This window comes from Oncorhynchus kisutch, linkage group LG2 (genome assembly GCF_002021735.2).
Source record: "Oncorhynchus kisutch isolate 150728-3 linkage group LG2, Okis_V2, whole genome shotgun sequence".
Taxonomy (NCBI): Eukaryota; Metazoa; Chordata; class Actinopteri; order Salmoniformes; family Salmonidae; genus Oncorhynchus; species Oncorhynchus kisutch.
This window is the reverse complement of record NC_034175.2, coordinates 60371009-60383898: the sequence shown is the minus strand read 5'-3', so window position 1 is coordinate 60383898 and position 12890 is coordinate 60371009. Positions and strand designations below refer to the sequence as shown.

General features: G+C 42.4%; 1 protein-coding gene across 1 annotated transcript in view; it reads left to right on the top strand.

Annotated features, from left to right (window-relative positions):
• The first annotated feature begins 292 nt into the window (after positions 1-292).
• rnf17 (ring finger protein 17) overlaps positions 293-12890 on the top strand; it is a 28475-nt gene continuing 15877 nt past the window's right edge. Inside the window, exons 1-15 of the mRNA XM_031799221.1 lie at positions 293-503; positions 973-1085; positions 5715-5812; positions 6967-7030; positions 7201-7290; positions 7536-7639; positions 7842-8010; positions 8108-8184; positions 8317-8391; positions 8476-8903; positions 9009-9116; positions 9226-9387; positions 9516-9687; positions 9816-9957; positions 10154-10344. Coding sequence (XP_031655081.1) covers positions 425-503; positions 973-1085; positions 5715-5812; positions 6967-7030; positions 7201-7290; positions 7536-7639; positions 7842-8010; positions 8108-8184; positions 8317-8391; positions 8476-8903; positions 9009-9116; positions 9226-9387; positions 9516-9687; positions 9816-9957; positions 10154-10344 — 2072 coding nt within the window. The 5' untranslated portion in view covers positions 293-424. The remainder of the gene's footprint in view (positions 504-972; positions 1086-5714; positions 5813-6966; positions 7031-7200; positions 7291-7535; positions 7640-7841; positions 8011-8107; positions 8185-8316; positions 8392-8475; positions 8904-9008; positions 9117-9225; positions 9388-9515; positions 9688-9815; positions 9958-10153; positions 10345-12890) is intronic.

Genomic DNA, 12890 nt, shown 5'->3' with positions numbered 1-12890 from the left:
TTCAGCTGTAAAGGTTTCGATTTCCTCCTTAAACCCATTTAATGGCAAGAAGGTGAAAAAACGGTGGAAATATGCATACTTTCTTTATTATGTTTAAAATGCATTGTTATCATCATGCACTTGAGTGCACAATGGTCAACGTGTTCTTTAGCCTACCTGTCTTGACCACAATACTCACAGACTACATCACTGCGGTTCCGGAAGGCCAGGGATTGCTAAAGTATGATATGGCGCCCTCAAGTGGGAATTATGGAGAAAGAAGTTGCCTTTTCTCCGCAGCCTTTTCCATCCATCCTGTCGTGTGCACGGTCGGGCCTTTCCATCTGCTCTTGCGTGCCTTTATGCGCACGTGACATAATTGGAGGCAGAGGACTCAGACAGAACATTCTTTCAATCGATGTGAACCGTAGTCGTCCGTTCAAAAATGTCGGACAGAACGCCTCGAGCCGACAACCCGAACTCTGTGGTTTGTAACATATGCGGTATTGCTTACACTTTACCAGGTAAATTCTTTGTAATAATTATAATTTGCCAGTCCACATATTGTCATTCATGTTGTTTAAAGTTTTAGCTATATCGAGCTAACGTTACCTGTCAAATTGCACACCTGTTAGCTAGCTTCGGGCCACGTTGTGGCTACCAAAAGTTATACGGTCCATTTTCTTCAGTAAACAGGCGAACTGTGTTTATACAGTAACGTTATATCGTAGTTAATAATACATTTTGTTGACTTGAAGAAGCTTATCAAGAGTTTGGTCCGGACACATCATCTCATTCTTCCTATAGACTGCCACAGTGCCAATACGTCTGGACTGGACCATTATGGCCAGAGAGGAAAGTATCTTCCGTTAACGTTAACTCTATTATGGCATAGGAACATTTTTTTGTTGCAGGTTTAGGCACCTCCTTCCCCCCAATCTAAAAATGCACAAAACATTGTATAATACATTTTAATGCCATTAATATTTTCAGAGGACGAAATCGTTGGCAACCTTCCCAATGTCCTCCTATGTTCCCACATCTTCTGCACTACCTGTCTGCGCTCGCTGGAGTTCAACAATGTCATTCTGTGCCCTGAATGCAAGGTACAGTACAGTACTAGCACCTGATGTCAGCTATACAACAAACACTACATGAAACTGATGGTCACATACATATTTCAAAAGGGGTAAGGCTGTAAATGCAATGCTTAATGTATACACTTCCCTGTATATGTATAGTCCCTATATCTTCAACATTTTCACATTTACAGTAATATAAATCAAATCCAATTATATTTGTCACATGCGCTGAACACAACAGGTGTAGTAGACATTACAGGGAAATGCTTACTTACAAGCCCTTAACCAACTATGCAATTTTAAGAAAATACCTTTAAAAAAAAGTAAGAGATAAGAATAACAAATATTTAAAGAGCAGCAGTAAAATAACAATAGCGGGGCTATATACAGGGGGTACCGGTGTCGAGGTAATTGAGGTAATATGTACATGTAGGTAGAGTTATTAAAGTGACTATACATAGATAACAGAGTAGCAGCAGTGTATAAGTGGGGGGGTGACAAATAGTCTGGGAAGCCATTTGATTAGACTTTCAGGAGTCTTATGGCTTTGGGGTAGAAGCTGTTTAGAAGCCTCTTGGACCTAGACTTGGTGCTCTGGTATCGCTTGCCATGAGGTAGCAGAGAGAACAGTCTATGACTAGGTCTGGAGTATTTGACCATTTTTAGGGCCTTCCTCTGACACCGCCTGGTATAGAGGTCCTGGATGGCAAGAAGCTTGGCCCCGGTGATGTACTGGGCCATACGCACTACCCTCTGTAGTGCTTTGCTGTCAGATGCAGAGCAGTTGCCATACCAGGCAGTGATGCAACCCGTCAGGATGCTCTCGATGGTAAAGCTGTAAAACCTTTTGAGGATCAGGGGACCCATGCCAAACCTTTTCAGTCTCCCGAGGGGGAATAGGTTTTTGTCATACTCTCTTCACGACTGTCTTCGTGTGCTTGGACCATGTTCGTTTGTTGGTGATGAACAGTTCTTGTGCTGACGTTGCTTCCAAAGGCAGTTTGGAATTGTGTTGCAACCGAGGATAGACAATTTTTACGCGCTTCAGCACTCGGTGGTCCCATTCTGTAAGCTTGTGTGGCCTACCACTTCACGGCTGAGCCGTTGTCGCTCCTAGGGGTTTCCACTTCACAATAACAGCACTTACAATTGACCTGGGCAGGTCTAGCAGTGCAGAAGTTTGACAAACTTACTTTTTGGAGAAGTGTCATCTTATAACGGTGACACGTTGAAAGTTACTGAGCTCCTCAGTAAGGCCATTCTACTGCCAATGTTTGTCTATGGAGATTGCATGGCTGTGCTCGTTTTTATATACATTGGGGCAAAAAAGTATTGTCAGCCACCAATTGTGCAAGTTCTCACACTTAAAAAGGTGAGAGGCCTGTAATTTTCATCATAGGTACACTTAAACTATGACAGACAAAATGAGGGGGAAAAATCCAGAAAATCACATTGTAGGATTTTTTATGAATTTATTTGCAAATTATGGTGGAAAATAAGTATTTGGTCACCTACAAACAAGCAAGATTTCTGGCTCTCACAGACCTGTAACTTCTTCTTTAAGAGGCTTCTCTGTCCTCCACTCATTACCTGTATTAATGGCACCTGTTTGAACTTGTTATCAGTATAAAAGACACCTGTCCACACCCTCAAACAGTCACACTCCAAACTCCACAAAGAGCTGTCAAAGGACACCAGAAACAAAATTGTAGACCTGCACCAGGCTGGGAAGACTGAATCTGCAATAGGTAAGCAGCTTGGTTTGAAGAAATCAACTGTGGGAGCAATTATTAGGAAATGGAAGACATACAAGACCACTGATAATCTCCCTCGATCTGGGGCTCCACGGAAGATCTCACCCCGTGGGGTCAAAATGATCACAAGAACCACACGGGGGGACCTAGTGAATGACCTGCAGAGAGCTGGGACCAAAGTAACAAAGCATACCGTCAGTAACACACTACGCCGCCAGGGACTCAAATCCTGCAGTGCCAGACGTGTCCCCCTGCTTAAGCCAGTACATGTCCAGGCCCGTCTGAAGTTTGCTAGAGAGCATTTGGATGACCCAGAAGAAGATTGGGAGAATGTCTTATGGTCAGATGAAACCAAAATATAACTTTTTTTGGTAAAAACTCAACTCGTCATGTTTGGAGGACAAAGAATGCGGAGTTGCATCCAAATAACACCATACCTACTGTGAGGCTGTTTTTCTGCAAAGGGACCAGGACGACTGATCCGTGTAAAGGAAAGAATGATTGGGGCCATGTATCGTGAGATTTTGAGTGAAAACCCCCTTCCATCAGCAAGGGCATTGAAGATGAAACGTGGCTGGATCTTTCAGCATGACAATGATCCCAAACACACCGCCTGGGCAACGAAGGAGTGGCTTCGTAAGAAGCATTTCAAGGTCCTGGAGTGGCCTAGCCAGTCTCCAGATCTCAACCCCATAGAAAATCTTTGGAGGGAGTTGAAAGTCTGTGTTGCCCAGCAACAGCCCCCAAACATCACTGCTCTGGAGGAGATCTGCATGGAGGAATGGGCCAAAATACCAGAAACAGTGTGTGAAAACCTTGTGAAGACTTACAGAAAACGTTTGATCTCTGTCATTGCCAACAAAGGGTATATAACAAAGTATTGAGAGAAACTTTTGTTATTGACCAAATACTTATTTTCCACCATAATTTGCAAATAAATTCATAAAAAATCCAACATTTTTTTATTTATTTTTTATTTCACCTTTATTTAACCAGGTAGGCTAGTTGAGAACAAGTTCTCATTTGCAACTGCGACCTGGCCAAGATAAAGCATAGCAGTGTGAGCAGACAACAGAGTTACACATGGAGTAAACAATTAACAAGTCAATAACACAGTAGAAAACAAAGGGGGAGTCTATATACAATGTGTGCAAAAGGCATGAGGTAGGCAAATAATTACAATTTTGCAGATTAACACTGGAGTGATGAATGATCAGATGGTCATGTACAGGTAGAGATATTGGTGTGCAAAAGAGCAGAAAAGTAAATAAATAAAAACAGTATGGGGATGAGGTAGGTGAAAAAGGGTAGGCTATTTACCAATAGACTATGTACAGCTGCAGCGATCGGTTAGCTGCTCAGATAGCTGATGTTTGAAGTTGGTGAGGGAGATAAAAGTCTCCAACTTCAGCGATTTTTGCAATTTGTTCCAGTCACAGGCAGCAGAGTACTGGAACGAAAGGCGGCCAAATGAGGTGTTGGCTTTAGGGATGATCAGTGAGATACACCTGCTGGAGCGCGTGCTACGGATGGGTGTTGCCATCGTGATTTTTCTGGATTTTTTTCCCCCCTCATTTTGTCTGTCATAGTTGAAGTGTACCTATGATGAAAATTACAGGTCTCTCATCTTTTTAAGTGGGAGAACTTGCACAATTGGTGGCTGACTAAATACTTTTTTGCCCCACTGTACCTGTCAGCTAGGGCTGGGCGATATGACTATATATATATATATATATATATATAGATATCTATCGTGTGACAATAGAAAAACGTCTCGTTTCATATTATGCTCTATTGTTTATTTTGTTGTGTCGCAAATCACTCTTTACGGCAATATTTTTCGTCAATTGGATGACGCTTTGTGTTGCAAATTTCTTTCCACATGTGAACGCAAACAAACATGGAGGAGAGTGAACGTGGCATGGAGACACAGAGCTCGTACCTAAAAGAGGGGCTACTTCGTTCACATGGACAGGGTTTGGGTATGAAAAGTCTGGCACAGACCAGAAAACTGTCCTCTGCAAAATATGCTGCAGGCCGTTCCTGACAACAGAATCAAACACCACTAACCTCTTTTACCACCTACGCAAGAATCATGTGAAACAGTACGGAAAGAGTCTACAGATGAGACCCAAAAAAGTACAGTCCAGTGCTCAAAACAAACCCCCCCCAAACTCGTTGCAAGAGGCTTTTGCCCGCGGCACACCATTTATGGCAAAGAATCACGAAGCTGGAAGGAGATAACAGCTGCTGTTACAATTTACATCTGCAAAGACATGGCCCCAATTTACACGGTTGAGAAACGGGGGTTTCGTGAGTTGGTGCTAACTCTCGACCCAAGGTACCAAATGCAAATTGATATGTGACACGTATTAATGCCAAAATAACATGCAAAACAGGCAAGCCCCCCAAAATATATATATTTTAGGCCTATATTTATTTTGTTTGCAACTATAGTTGAAATGTTTTCTATTTACCTTTTTTAGATTTTATACATTAATAATTTGTTTTGTTACATGCTTAATTGAAAATTTGCACAAAGGTTCTAAATAAAAGGAGAAATAATCAAATATGAGTAAGTACCTTTTTATTTGTTGAGTATAATTCAAAGAGAAATAGGCATTTTATATAAAGTAGTTATTCATTGAATTTACAGAAAATGTGCTATATCATATGTATCGTTATCGGGATATGAAATTACCTATATCGGGATATGAGATTTTGGCCATATCGCCCAGCCCTACTGTCAGCAATGGGCGTGGCTGATATAGCAGAATCCACTCATTTGAAGGGGTGTCCACATACGTTTGTGCCAGTTCATACTACTTACCAGCAGGCTAATTGGCTGCAGTGTGAATAAGTAGTGTAGTTGTATGAAATGCAGTGGGTGTTCTTGCAGGTTGAGTCCACTCTTCCTGAAGGAGGGGTGGAGGGACTGCAGGTGGACAGCAGAATCATTGGCCTCATCTACACAGCCAAAATGAACAAAATGAAAAGGTATATAACAGTTTATTTCACATACTTATAAATACACACATGCCAGCCACTATGATTCACTTTGGCAGTTTACAATGCAGAAACTGAATTGCTGTCCAGTTGACCTTACACACATATTAAGAGCATAAATATAAATAGAAAACATTTCAATATTATTTCCCTCTATTCTAATTTTTCTTTTCAGTGTCCATTTAGCAGCTAACTCGGAGCGAACACTACCATTCTCCTCAGACCATTATGGTCCTTTAGTTGGGAATCACAGATATTCTGTCTCATATCTCAATGATGAACAAACACTCCAAACTAGAAATATAATGCATTTGGAAAGTATTCAGACCCCTACACTTTTTCCACATTTTGTTACATTAGACTTATTCTAAAATTTAGAAAATTTATATTTTTTCCTCATCATTCTACGCACAATACCCCACAATTAAATGTTTGAAAATGTATAAAAAATAATAAACAAATCTTTTTTTACATAGTGCCTTCGTAAAGTATTCATACCCCTTGACATTTTCCCCCCCAAAATTACGTTACAGCCTTATTCTAAAATGGATTAAATTGTTTTTTTCCCCCTCATCAATCTACACACAATACTCCATAATGATGAAGCAAAAACAGTTGTTTGAAAATTTTGCTAATTCAAAATAAAAAACTATCACATTTACATGAGTATTCAGACCCTTTACTCAGTACTTTGTTGAAGTACCTTTGGCTTGGTTTTGCACTGTCAACTGTGGGACCTTATATAGACAGGTGTGTGTCTTTCCAAATTGTCCAATTAATTTAATTTACCACAGGTGTACTCCAATCAAGTTGTAGAAACATCTCAAGGATGATCAATGGAAACAGGATGCACCTGAGCTCAATTTCGAGTCTCATAGCAAAGGGTCTGAATACTTATATAAATAAGGTATTTCTGTTTTTAATTTTTAATAAATTAGCAAATATTTCATAAAACCTGTTTTTGCTTAAGAGGTTTTGTGTGTAGACTAATGAGTGAGAAAACAATTTAATCCATTTTAGAATAAGGCTCTAACGTAACAAAATGTGGAAAAGGTCAAGGGACCTGAATACTTTCCAAATGCACTTTATGTAATCGTTCTTATTCTGTAGACAACCTTTATTTTTGTTTATTAAAACTCTGGTAGAGACAGACCGAGGCATCACAGAGTCAAATCCTCGTCTTCACCTCTCGAGGAGGACACAAAACAGGTATGATTTAACGTTAATATAAGTGTGCTTGGCCTGTCTGATCAGTAATATCCAAGCTCCTGGAGTCGTTCAGCCAAAAAGAGATGCAGGGCATTATTTAAAGAATGCTGCAGAAATGGAAGAATTTCTGTTGTTTCTATATAGTAGGCATTATATGTATTCTGTTCTAGGGTCCAGATGTAGAGAGAGCACTGAAAGCAGTAGAAGAGGCTCTGTCTCAGGCCTCTGAGAACATGGCAAATCTGGACAACATCCATCATGTGAGCGACTAAAGTACTGTCCCAGATCTCCTGTCCTTCCATCTGTACTGATCCAATAATACTATGGCCTGGTTTCCCAGACAGATTCAGCCTCGTCCTGGACTAAAAAAAGCACATTAAATGGAGAATATACATTGTGCATGCTTTGTAGTCCAGGACTAGGCTAAATCTGTGTCTGGGAAATCAGCCCTGTATGAAAGCAAGATATTACCTGTAGCATACCTGCTGTGTGCTTGGCTCTGCAGACTCTGGTGAAAGGCTTGATGGTGCAGGTGAAGAGAGAGAAGGCCAGACTGCTGATGGAGATAGATGAGGCTATGGACAGGGCCTTCACCATCCTCAATAGAAGGTACACTACTCTACAACCACCTCATACCTTCTTCTCACTAATGGGCTAGTGTGTTATGTATTTGTAGCTTCTGCTACTTATTGTATGTATTGCGCTTGGCTGTAATGCTTTTTATCAGGGCTGATCAAATGGACGTATACAGTAAGTGGACCCCATTATTTTTCTGGTTTCATGGGGTGAGGTGTAATTCCTACATTGTCAGGAAGGGGGCACTGGTGGCTGAGCTGACCAACATGGAGCAGCACTTCCCGTCCAGCAGGAGGGAACTGGGCCGGGTGGAGGAGAGGATGAGGGCCCTGGACACAGCCATGCAGAAGGCCAAGCAGGTCGGACAGCACCCCTCCCTGGAGAGCTACTGTGACCTGGAGCAGGTACATACATACATACATACATACATACACTAAACTGCACCTTCTGGTTGTAGAGTGTCACTTCAAGGAATACGAGGTGTGTTTGTGTGTTGAACAGTTGTTGGAGACCCTGCAGGCTTCTGTGGATGTACAGTCGTTTGACCTGAAGTGTCTGTCTCTGGGCTCTGGACTGAGGTGAGTCAATAAAGTTGCCCTGAATTACAATTTAAAACCCTATAGCTATGTGGCCTGACCTGAGTTCTGCTACTGTAGTTTGAACGCACATCTGAACCATGGTGCGAATGTATGTATGTGTGTGTGTGTTAGCTGCATAGCACAGCAGGATGCGCTGGGCAGGAGTCTGAAGGCGTGTCTGAAGATCAACATTGGGAACGCCAAGATGTACGTACTGTAATTGACTACAGATAGAAAAATATATGTATCTTTGTTTACATGGTTTAACTGACTTTTGAACTCCCCCCTCAGTCTGACAGATGAGCTGATCCACAGAGACAGAGAGAGGCCCCAGGAGCAGGCTGGGCCCAATAGGAAGGCCCCCCTGCTCCCACACTCCCTTAGCACCAGAGAGCCCAGCCGCCCCCAGCAGCAGCAGCAGGTGAGCCAAACGATGATGAGGCCTCCCCCGCCCAGCACCAGAGAGCATGTTCCACCTCACCAGGAGCAGGAAAGCCTGAGGATGACTAGGCATACCTGGGGCCCCTCTCCCATCCCTGGCCCTCTGCCCTTACCCAGCTCCAGCCCTGTCTCAGACTCCGGACCCAACGTCATCATAGAGGAGATTATAGAGGAGAATGAACAAGGAGGAGAAGGGAAGGACGAAGTCAGTTTGAAATCCTGCCATCAATTCACCACAGCCTTATCCAAAACCACTGCAGCAGGGTTCTCAGTTGGAGGTTAGTGACAATGTCACAGCAACATTTAGAGCGCACGTCAGTGAGGTAAACCGCATCCCCATTACCCATAGGATAACAATGGTGTTTCTTGGTTTCTGCTTGTAGTTGTCCCAGCTCACCTGTCTGAGCTGCAGCAGGCCAGTGAGAGACAGAGAGCCCAGAGGAGCAGCAAGAAGAGCCAGGAGGACCTCCCACCTGTCAGTCAGGGGAAAGGTAGAAGAGAGACAGACACACATTTCACATAATAACATGCACAACAGTTATGGTCACATAATCTATAACTTGATGAATAGAGACACATAGAAACTGTGAGTGTGTTCAGTGTTCCAGGAGTGGGTGATGGTGACCCATGTGGTGAACCCTAACCACTTCTACATCCGCCACGTGGCAGAGCAGAGGGCCTGTATTCTGCTGTCCAAGAAGATCAACTCCCTCTGCTCTGGAGAGAGAGGACTGTTCACAGCCAGCGACATACTGGAGACTGGTGAGATCACTGTGTGTGTGTGATACCTTACTGTGGGTATGTCCCTCTCTCTAGGCTTTATGGTGTTTGTGAAATGAAAGCAGTGCGATGTTGCCACTCTGACTATTGCGCGTGAGTGTCTCTGTCAGGCTCCACAGTGTTTGTGAAGTGGAAGGAGGGGATGTGGTGTCGGGCCACCCTGACAGAACTGTTCCAGAGAGGTCACCTGGACCCGGTCCGCAGCTGTCCTGTTCCTGAACTTCACCGTGTCAGAGTCTACTTCCAAGACTACGGTTTCTGCAAGGGAATAGCCCTGCAGAGGTACAGATGCACACGCACACACATGAAAAACCTAGTAGGCATAAAAAGGGACAGGGACAGAACATTGATTTGTTTTTTCAGTCACCCAGGTCTGTCTTTCTCTTACACCTCTACTTCCCCATTCCCAGTGAGGAGGCGGGTCCAGACCTGTTCATCAGGGACATGAATGAGCGTCTGAGAAGAGTGGACGTGGCCGGCCAATCAGAAATGAGCCGCTGGCTCCCTCAGGCTATCAAGTGTTCCCTCAAGGACATTGTGCCTGCAGACCTGGTAAGTCGATGACATCGTGCCTGCAGACCTTGTAAGGGGCATACATTTGCATATTGTCCATATTCTGACATAACATTTGTGTATGTCGCCATCTATCTTTTTCTTCAAGTGAAGGGCTTTTGTATAAGTGACTAGGATGAGTTTAGATTTGTTTTCTTTACCTGCATCCCCCTCCTTTTCCTCTCTTCTCTCCCAGACTAAAGGCTGGAGTGCGGAGGCCCAGGATGAGTTTCGCCGCGTGGTGGGCTCAGCCTCAGTAGAGATGCAGGTGTTTGGTCAGGAGAGAGGTGCTCTGCTCGTGGACCTGAAGAAAGCCCCCATGGACAGCGGTTTCAGCAACATGCCCATGTCCCTCCGAGAGTACCTGGTCTTCCTCGAGCTCGCCAGGTACATACATACTCAGGGTTCGTATGGTCATGAAAAGACATGGAATTTTTTGAATGGTGTTTTCCAGGCCTGGAAAGGTTTTGGAAAATGATCAAATCTGAAAAGTTGTGGGAAAAGTAATTTCTGTTAATGTAATTTGTTTAGAGACCGTTTTTAAATATTTTATCAATCAAATTCAAATCCACATATCAGCCAGGATCGGAATGACACTTTTGCACAGCTGTGTTTACACGCATCACCTGCATTTGTGAGAAAAGAGTGGGCTGTTGCTCAAGGAGAGCGAGACAGTCGAACATTGCAGCAGCAGGTAGGCCTCGCCTATAAAATATGTTATACAACGGGTGGGTCTAATGCTGATTGGTTAAAATCGCATTCCAGCCGGTGTCTATTACATAAGTTACCACCGGCTAAATCTATGACGTTAACAGGCGTATTTACTCTGTTCCATCTGACTGGGCAACCTGCTGTCTCGTCAGCCCAGCCAAGCAATTTATCAACTCGATCTCCACTGTAAAAAGCATCTAGACATTATCTCACATTTCTTTTAGACTAACATTTAGTTTTCAACAGCAGAGATTGGTATAAACCTTGCTGTCTGTCTCTGACATTTGCAACATTGTTTCAATATTCAAATTTGATCTCCAGCTGTCCCATAGTAATGAACGTGACGAGACCGGCAGGCAGCGTTTCTCAGCCAGTCGAAATCATGAATCAGCTGGCATAATTTTTATGGGTATATACAAAGAAATGTCAATTGAAAAAAGGTTAAACTAAACGAAGTGCAACTAGTTTGCAGTCTTTTCAGTTTGAAGGGATTGTGTTAGCTGAGTTGTTGGCTAGCTCCTCTGAACAACAGTGTTCTGACGAGTGAGCACATTTTCTATGCCAGCCGAAATCGCGCCTTATTAGCTCATTGTTATGGATGTATCCAAATAAATGTCACTAGAAAACAGCTTAAACAAATGCAACTACTTTGCTGTTATTCTGGCTGCACTTTTTTATGTGACTGTAAATTAGCTGTAGTTGGCTAGCTTGCAAGCAAGGGATAAGAACATTGCCAGCTAGAATTGCAATCGTTTGTTCGTTTAGAACGAAAACATTAATAGAAGCTAACAATAGCTTAACAGTTAACTAAAGGGCACAACATATGTTTTGAATTGGCTACAAAGTTATTAGTCTGTTCTCTATTTAAGTGATAATGCCCAAGAAGTCGGCACGGGTGTTGTTAAGCCTGAGAAAAAGTCCAGGGCCGGTAAACTGTGCCAATATATCCTCCAAACACCGGCTTCGAGGGCATTATCACTTTTATACAACGTGTTACCAACATATTACAATAATCATTGACATATTTCCATTAAAAAAACATTTTATGAATTTATTCATACTATTTCATCATTCCACAAGATATAGTCCCAACACAAATCTAAGGTTACTAACCAAGCAGGCTGGTCGTTCGTTCGATCGGTTCGATTGCCAGAGACACGACCCAGTCATTCAGTCTTTTTGTTCTGCATCTATGGATGAGTCCAAAACACTTGCGAATAAGGCCATACAAAGTTGATTTACTTTTTTGAACGACTCAGATTATTCATTTTAAACTATTATTTTTTTACGAAACGAACAATACAGTTCACCATTGTAATAGTTGGGATTTGTTTCAAATGCAGTGAATCAAAATAAGAATTTGTGAATCGTGAACAGTAATTTTAGAAAAAAGGATTAGATGTAGCCTTTCTTTTGGATTAAGTGGCTTCAACTTGTTTTGGTGATACTTATAGTTTATCTGGGCATCCAATGTATGGGACATTGCAACTCAATAGAGGCTAGTCAGCCTGCAACGTAATCACTTCGAAGGTAAGTAAAATAAATTAGAAAAGGTACATTTCCTGAAGAAAATGTGAGGGCTTGCTTCAGCTGAATAAAAATAATTATAGCTTATCAAAGCCATTTGATCTTTTGATATATAAAATGAGCAAATGATTTAAAAAGGCAAATGTGTTTGGTTGTAATGTTGCAATTTTATGCATCAAGGGTGGTCAACCATCCTCCAGGAGAGCTAATGGGTGGGAAGGCTTTTATTCCAGTCCCCCTCAAACAAACCACATTTTAGAAATTAGCCACTGAACCAAACCTTGATAAACTGTCTCTGTGTTTGAGCAGGGCTTGATCAAAAGCCTGCACACCCAGTAGCTCTCCAGACTGACCTCTTGTTTTGTACAGTTGCCTAACAGGTATTCTACTTTGTGGTGGGGTTAAGTGCTTTGCACAACGACAGGAGTTGGTACAGTGCCTTGCGAAAGTATTCGGCCCCCTTGAACTTTGCGACCTTTTGCCACATTTCAGGCTTCAAACATAAAGATATAAAACTGTATTTTTTTGTGAAGAATCAACAAGTGGGACACAATCATGAAGTGGAACGACATTGATTGGATATTTCAAACTTTTTTAACAAATCAAAAACTGAAAAATTGGGCGTGCAAAATTATTCAGCCCCTTTACTTTCAGTGCAGCAAACTCTCTCCAGAAGTTCAGTGAGGATCTCTGAA